General features: G+C 51.9%; 1 protein-coding gene across 1 annotated transcript; it reads left to right on the top strand.

Annotated features, from left to right (window-relative positions):
* Positions 1-29: 29 nt before the first annotated feature.
* LOC141578301 (uncharacterized) lies at positions 30-8,561 on the top strand. The gene is made up of 2 exons (XM_074367944.1): positions 30-5,861; positions 7,135-8,561. Exon 1 carries the CDS (start codon positions 40-42, stop codon positions 1,066-1,068), a length of 1,029 nt encoding a protein of 342 aa, XP_074224045.1. The 5' UTR covers positions 30-39; the 3' UTR covers positions 1,069-5,861; positions 7,135-8,561.
* Positions 8,562-8,591: the final 30 nt, after the last annotated feature.

The following is an 8,591-nucleotide window of genomic DNA, read 5'->3' as shown; positions in this document are numbered from 1 at the left end:
GCCACCGCCATGGCCGCCGCCAGCGCGCCGCCGCCGAGGATGCCTGCCGCCCGGCCCGCCCCGCCCCGCCCCGGCCCGGCCGCCGAGCCCGCCGCCCTGCGCGCCCGCCCGGCCCTCAGCGCCCTGGGCCGCCGCCGCCGCGCCGCCGCCCCCGCCGCCGCTCCCGCCGCCGCTCCCGCCGCCGCCGCAGCCCCTCGGCCGCTGCCCTCCGCCCCACGCGGCCCTCAGCCGCCGCCACCCCGCCTCCTGGCGCCGCAGCCCGGCGCGTTCCGCGGCCCCACCTCTCGCCGCTCCCCTCAGCCCCCGGCCCCGCCCCGGCCCGCCGCCCTGGGAGCGCTCGCCGCCGCCGCCGCCGCCCCCTCCCCGCCGCCCCCGGCCCGGCCCGGCCCGGCCCGGCCCGGCCCCTCACACGTCAGACCTCTCCTCCCACCGCGCCCCGCCCGGGGCTGCCGCCCCTCCCCCTCCCCTCCCTCTCCTCCCGGGGGTCCCTTCCCCCTCCGCCGCACCCTCCATCCCGGGGGTCCCTCCCTCCCCACCTCTCACCCTCCTAGGTGTCCCTCCCCCGTTCCCCTCCCTCCCGCGGTCGATCCCCGCTGCCCTGCCCCCTCCGCCCTGCCCCCTCCTCCTCCTCCCTGGGGCTCCCCCCCTCTCCTCCCCCCTCCTCCCTCCACTCCTCCCGGGGGTCCCTCCCCTCCGCCCCTCCCTCCCAGGTGTCCCTCCTTCCCGTCCCCTCCCCCGCCCTCCGGAGGTCCCCACCCCCTGCCCCTCCTCCTTCCCGGGGGTCCCCTCCCCCGGCCCTGCCCTGAGCTCCCCCCGGGCTGCGTCGCCGTGCGCGGTGAGGGCCCCGGGCTCTCTCCTCGGGTTCCCTGTTCCCAGTCGCCGCGTCGTCCGCCTTTGTTCTCCGTTCGCGGTCTCGAGCTCTCGGGGCTCCGGAACCACCTGCCGCGGAATGTGTTCTTTCCAAAGACATCCTCAGCTTGCTCTCGTTTGGGAAGTGTATCCACATCTGCCGCAGTGCGCGCCCAGATCCTAACACGCACGAGCTCCCGGTCTGGCCTTGGAATGTAGCTGACGGAGCAGCCCCACCAAAGACGCGAGGGCTAGCGTGCGGGGACCGAGGCCGTGCGATCCGCCGGGCACGTTTGGGGACCCTACTGACCCGCGTCGGACGTGGCCGATCCTTCATTGACTTTTGAGGGTTGCTGTGAAGGGCATGGTACAACGGGAGCCCCATAAAAGGCACCGAGAAACCGAGAGCTGGTTTTATGAACTGAATTTACTATTAATTCTAGTTCCTAGGCTTCACCTGGTCACTTCCAGGACTTCACCAAAAATTAAAAGAAAAAAAAAGTAAACTTTAAAAGAACACATGCCAGACACCTGTGATAAGGTGACAAAGGAGCCAGAAGTGTGTTCAAGTTGACCTCCCGGCAGACACTTTCTTATCTGAGAGTGTAGACAGCGTGTTTCATGGCGACAGAGAATGTTCCTGGATTGAGAGTACACTCTGGCTTCCTTTTCCTTCATTATTTCTGCTCACACTCAGCAAATTTGTAAAGATAAACAAAGCGATTATCTCTAGCCCACGGCGGTGACAAAAACCGCCTCCTTTGAGTCTCCCAGGCCACCCTTTCCTGACTCCCCGACTGGCATCACATCAGAGATGGCATCACCAACGACTTTAAACTCACAAAACTACTCCTATTCTAGACTTTGCTTTATCTCACGACGTCAGTCAGATCAGCTCCCCACTTCCGTGCCAAAATCTCGCGGAAGAAAATGGCCTAATTGAGAGCGCCAGGAAAAATCAGCATCTATCCCTGTGTTCTCTCAGCTGATCGAGCCCTCAGTCAGATTCTCAGCAGAGTTGAACGTTAAAATATTTTTGTATTTTCAGTCACTTGGGTCTACTCCTGTCCCTCGGGCATTCTGTCTCTAGATCAAAAACAAATTTAAAACTCATCCTTCCAAGTCACTAAGTGCTGACTCTGCCTTTCACCACGCAAGGCAAAGAGAAAGTGGAGGAGGCTCTGCGCGGGCTCCAGGCCCTGCCCCTAGGCGGCTCCAACACTGAGAGGACATGATACAGGTGGATAGCTGTACTAAAGGCGGTTTAGGTGAATAAACCTTACTTGTGACTAGAAAACTTAAGATTTTAAGGTTGACATCGAATTTGAAAAGTACTTTCAGAGACTGGTAGGACAACTACAGGTAAACGTACAGTTGGAAGTGGAAATATGGGTTCGAGTTTGAGAAAGAGAAGTGGGGAAATAAGAGGCACATTCAAGTTCGTCAGTCATTCCAGCTCGGCTTGAGAATAAGGTAAATGAAGGCAGGTTTGTGGAGTTTGGGTGAAATACACAGGGAGGTAGTGTGATGTAATGGTGAGAACAAAGCCTTGGAGTTGAGACTTTGTTTTGAATACCAGCTGTGCCACTTACTAGCTGTGTGATTGTGGGTAAATTATCTGATCTCTCTGACCCTCCATTTCCTGCAGGATTAGAAAAACAATGTCCAATTATTTCACAAATATTTTATGGGAAACAACCAAGAACTATACAAGGTGATAGAAACATAAGTAATCATTTATTCACTCACGCATCAGACACTGCCTTACTGTTTATTAACCCAGGCCCTGAGTTAGGCCCCGGCAATGTGGTGGTGAAGGGGAAAAGCTGTATGAACTCACTTAGGATATGTGGATGCAGGACTGCAGAGGTTCCAAGAGCAAGGATTCCAGAGATACTGGTAGAAACAGAGGAGGAGGGGGAAGAAAACTGTCAAGTGTTGTAAGCTGAGAGACAGGAAAATGTCCATTTTTTTTAGAAATTTGTTGGTAATTAGCAGTTTTAATTGTTTCAAGCTGATTTGATGGTGTGTGTTCAGAAGCTAAACTGAAGTCAATTAAGGGAGGAATGGAAGGCTAGGAACTGGAGTGAGTGCTGCAGAGAGAAGCCTGACTGTGAAGAGCAGTAGAGGAGGAAGTAGCTGGCGACTTGGGATGTGGTCACTTTCAGGATGGACAACACCGAGCATGTGTGCAGACTGACAAGAATGGCTTCGTAGAGGGGGAAGTCCTGCTGCAGGAGAGAGAGGAGACAGATGGATGCTGGGAGGGGCAGCCCTGAGGACGCTGGAAGGCAGCACAGATGCTGGCATGAGCCTTTGAGAGGAGGAAGCGCCATCCACCTATGGCAGTAGACTGTGGCCGCAGATGCAAGCAGGTTCAGAGTTGGTGGTGGAAACCCGAGGGATTTTCCTGTGGTGCCTTTTCTTTCCTTGATGAAGTAGGTGAGATCCACAGCTGAAGGCGGAGAGGAGAGGGATGTAGGAAGTTGGAGGAGAGCGGAGGTGTGGAGGGGAGGATCCCCAGTGGTTTGCCCCCTAGAGGTCTGTGGGCATGAGTTTAAAGTGAAACCACTCAGTCTGGCTTTGCTGTGTTCTCAGTCAAGTGTACCTACTGCTGCTTGAGTTCAGACTTGGACAAAGCAGATAACAAGAGTTCACTGGGGAAAGGGTTTTCCCAGGTGAAGAAGAGGGCAAAGGAGCTCAGAGTGTGTTTGTAAAGAAGTGATTGTACAGTGATTGTAAAAATGGGCCATGAAATCTAAAGATGAAAACAAGAAGAGAACTATTAGAGTGGAAACGGTCAGTGAGTTGGAGATTGAATTGTGACTCTCTTCAGGGTGTGACAGTGGTGAGCTAGGACAGGAAATGACTGCATGAGAACAACCTGCTTGAAATTGAGATTCAGGGGTCATACTGACCTTGATGATAACAAGGTCTCCAGGAGCAGCCAGGGAGCAGATGACCAAGGTGTGCTAGAGGAAAGGCCTTGGAAGGTGAGTTGGTCAAGGAATTGAGAACGTGGAGCACAGACAGTCCCAGTGTTAGCACAGGCAGACAGCTGGATATGAGCAGAGAAAGGGGGACACGGGCCAAAGGGCAGGAATTGGGCAGAAAGGAGGGGCCGGGCCAAATGCAGGAAACCACACATCATGTAAACAACAGGGGTCCCCGGGCAGAGAAAGAAAAGCAGGAACCTCGGGACTGATAAGAGTTCACACATTTCTGGGTAACAAGCAGCCTGAAGGCCGACAAAAAAAGGTGGGAAAAGGCAGCAACCTCCAGGGTCTGAATGTAGCTTTTTGCTCATTACGCCCTCATTACAATAAAACTAGCTTTGCAGATCAGAAGTCCCCATCATGCACTGAGGCCATGACACTTCTGATCCAGACTAAATAAGGACACAATCCCTCCTCCCCTCGGGAAGGTGGAGATCAGGGAACACGACCCCAAACCCCCCCTCCTCAATGAATATTCCACCCATTCACTTTTACACCCTTTGTAACCAACTTGCCAAAGAAACCCAGAGCAGCTGCTCACCTGAGTCTGCCCTCTCTCCCCTTGAGAGTGGACTATCCATCCCTTAATAAATCCTCACTTTAGTTTCTTAACCTCCATGTCTGGTCTCTGAATTCTTTCTGCGACTGGACAAGAACCTACTCACTGGCAACACTAGCTCTGCATGTTAGCACAAGACTATAAAAATGACCACAGAAGTGAAACCATACAAAGTGATCTTACTAATCAGAGAGGAAAATTACTCTGTTCTATGACTTTAAAAAACTTCTGTTAAAACATTAAAAACTCCCTTACTGCCAATTATAAATGTACACAGAATTTTTAATTGTGAAACATATTTATTTAATACACTGTAACTTAAAACAGGAGAAACATTGAGACTCTTTGTAAAAACTTTACCAACAGAAGTCTGAATTGTGCTTGCCTTCTTCTCATCCTGTGACCTATCTTTTCTGAGCCCTGATAAACTGTCATGCTTCTTTTCCAGTTTGGGTTGGCTTCCAGCATCTTACCGTTTTCATTTTCAGTGCTGTAAAACATCCCCACGAGTTTCCTTGCCATGAAGTCGCCTTAGTCTTGCTTCCCAGGACATCTTCATTCCTTTGCCACACCACTGGCCGTCATAAGCGACCTGTGGCATCAGGGTGTGCACGTCACAGCAGCACAGCCGGCGAGCCCAGCATGCAGCAGTTCACGTCAGCACCTAAAGTGGCGGGACCAGCCTCTGTGGCAGAAAATGGTTGTTTTTCAGTCCTTTGTAATCAACATAGCAACTAACTTCAGCACTGGCCTGAATTGATCTGGCCTCAGACTGACTGAGTTTTTTATTTATTATTATTCCCATTATTTCAGTTGATGCTTGAACAACACAGGTTTGAACTGTTTGGGTCCACTTCCACACGGGTTTTTCAAGGAGTACGTACTACAGTGCTACGCCTCCCGTGGTTGGCTGAGTCTGCAGATGCGGAACAGCGGATACAGCACAGTCTTCTCTCCAAAGCCAAGAAAGGCTTTCTCAACCATATGCAGCTTCCTGTTCCCAGAGTAATTTAAACTAAAAGAAGTTGCCTCAACCTCACCTTGTTTCCAACTTGTCAGACTCTCCCCTCATGGTGCCTGCAGGACGCTCCTGCAGGCTTAGCTCCCGTCCTGTCGTGGCTTTTCTGTTGTCATTCTCAGATTTCCTAGTCACATCCAGTTTCATTTCTGGCATCATCACTTCTTATTTCTTAGATGCACTTTCGTCTTTTCGGGCCAGTTTCCTCTTTGGATGGCCTATTTTGTACAACATGTTGTGGGTTTGTCCCTGGTAGACAAGGAGGCAACACAATCACGTGCTCTGCTGTCTTCTGACCTGAAGGGCTAAGTAGCAGGCGTGTGGTGACAGTAACTGCAGACTGAAAGACAGTCCTGACGCCCGTCTGTTATTCACGCAGGGACCTGGGGACGGAAGACGCAGCTGTGAAGTTTGCCCTGCATGCAACTCCTCAGCTAAGGTACTGTGGTAATTAAATCTGGACCATGTTGTTGGGGACTGGTGTAATCCAGCTGAACTGTAGTGGCTAAAATTTGTGCAAAGCAAAACAGCCTCATCGGATGATTACCTACATGATACTGAAGTCACAAAGGGTGATGGTAGGAGTCGAGTGGAGATGACTTTTGTGAGAGTGGGTCAAGTTTTCAGTAATCAGGAGGAGCAGGGACGTGGGGTCAACGACACAGGCGCAAGGCACAGTGCATCCTGAGGGCATAGCTTCCAGGAGTTTTTCATGGGCAGAGGTGCCGACCGTCCCTCTGGCTCCCAGGCATCAGGGATTAGAGGTAGGAGGCCGCAGGGACTCTTTCTCTGGGACAAGTCAGTTTGTGGTTAAGGAAAGAAACTCAAAATGCATCTGGAGGAGAGGCTGGGAGTAGAGAGGAGTTCTATGAACCATGGGGGAAGGTCAGTAAAAAAACTGTGAGAAGCAGGGAATCGGATTAGGGGATGTGCAGGTTTCTGTCGTGACTGAAGTAAACATTCATGTGACACTTGATGTGATGGATCCTGATGAGTCCTTAATGAGAGCAGGAAGTTGGTTCAAAAGTTACCGTCCTGACTATTTGGCACGACGGCTGGTGCACAGTCGTACAGGCTCCAGTGGAGTGGCTGCCCGCGTGAGGTGGAGGGGGAGTTGGACAGTAGAGGGGCAGAGGCTGTCCTGGTGCAGGCCTCAGGGGAGCATGGAGGAGAAGGGGCGGGAAGGAGCCTTGGTGGTGGGAGGAGGGAAGTGACAGGAATGTGCACAAGATCTCACGAGTGCACACAGGAGGGCCCCTAGTGCGGCCCGGATTAGAAGGGAGAGGAGGAGTGGGGTGGGCAGTGAGCGGTGCTGCTGGCATGAGAGGTATTAATAATGTGCCTGGAATCCACTAAACCTCAGGAAATAGCAGAGTATTATATTCTGGAGAGCCTGGAACCTCAAGAGTAGGCAGAAGGGTTTGTATTAACTCAAAAGGCAGCCAAGAAGGACTGAGGGGTCCTGAGGCAGGGAGCCATGTAACCGAGTTATGCTTCTGACATGGTTACATCTTCAGTCTCATGGCGAAGATGAGGCTTGAGGCCAAGAAAAGTAGGTCCACTGGGTTTTCTCCCTGGCTCATCCTTCGAAGCACTGGCCATCATTTATAGGGGTACAGTTACTTAAAGCCAGCCCCCGACACAGGAGGGCTCCGGGAAGACAAGGGCCCTGCCCATTCTGCTCACGGGTCCACACTCTGCCTCTCACACAGGGCCTGGCACTTGGTAGACGCACAACACGTACGTTCAACAGAACAGTCAACAGATGAAAACACTGAAGAAAGCAACCACCGAAACTGATGTGAGAGAAGTGAGGACCCGGCGGGGGACACGGCAGTGATGCAAGGGGGGTGATTTTCAGTCACTTCAGAGTGTAGAGTTTCACAACCGTGGGGGGCGGGGGTTGGGAGAAGGGCAGGAGGAGGAGCAGCGCTAAGGCAGCTCTGGGCCTCGGGGCGAGTACTGGGGCGCGACTCCAGGACCTGCAGTGCTCCAGCCACGCTCCGGCCGGCCAGAGGTGCCTGGCAGCTGTTGGCTAACTTGATTCACACGTGGCCCTGGGAGGAGGCGTGAGCATGCTCAGCAGCAGTCATTTATGGGACAGTCAGCGCAAACCCTAGCCAGGGCACTGTCACGACCAGGAAGGCACGTCGCTGAACAGGAGCTCTGTCCTAGGTTTGTTGTTACTGACTTCTTCTGTGGCCAAGGGTAGCGACTGGTAAGTCCTGTTTTGCAGACTCTTTCGGCTGCAGCTACCACGTCGACACTGTGTGGTGTGAAGCTCAGTCCTGGGCCACCCTGCTCATCATAACTCCTAAGTGAAAGGAAACTCTCCTGAATCTTCCTGCTTTCCTGTTTATAGACAGATTATTCAACTAATGGTATTTTTTACTGTCCATTGAGTCTGACCTAGGTTTTCCAGTTCTGATTATAACTAGGAAAACTGTATGAATTATCACAGACTTGCTGGTTGCCTCCCCCAAGCCCACCCCCTGCCGCCTTGAGAGGAGCTTGGGTTTATGGCTGTGTGCACTCCCGCCGCACACTTCAGGGAAATGAGCTCCAGCCCCTGCCCCAGGGGGCGAACTACCACCGATTTAGTCTTGGGGACGCGATCAAATTCTATCGAGTTAAACAAAGGTGTGCAGAAGCCTGAGCAGAGGGTGGGAAGACAGAAGAAGCCTGGATTCTTGATCAAATGCCTGAGAAATAAAAATTTCCTCCTTTTTTCTTTTTTAACAATTATGTTAGGTTTTTAGGGTCTTGCAGCTAACAAGAACCTAGCTAATAGACTAACAAACAGGCTGCACACTTGTGTTTTGATTGGAGGGGGAGGTGCTCGTTAGGGAAGCATTAAATCTATCAACATCTTTCTTTCAAACTTGGTAAGTCCTTTCAAAAGAATGCATGCAGTATATTAAGATGCTGTTCAAAATACATCTGCTTTTGGAGGTTTTCCAAAAATCTATCTTAACACTTACTTAAGGTGACACTTAATTTGTGTCATAATTTTCTGTAGCGAATTCTAACTTTCTTAACTCTAACAAGGATGATACTGTTTGCATATGATTCCACTACCAGCATTCACATATTCACATACATATATATGAGCATGTAAGCATACCTCTTAGACGTCTATACTTTGGGTAATACAACGTTAGTAAATATG

The sequence above is a fragment of the Camelus bactrianus genome, chromosome 8, assembly GCF_048773025.1.
Source record: "Camelus bactrianus isolate YW-2024 breed Bactrian camel chromosome 8, ASM4877302v1, whole genome shotgun sequence".
Classification (NCBI taxonomy): domain Eukaryota; kingdom Metazoa; phylum Chordata; class Mammalia; order Artiodactyla; family Camelidae; genus Camelus; species Camelus bactrianus.
Note: the sequence above shows the minus strand (reverse complement) of the source record. Positions and strands in the feature narration are given on the sequence as shown.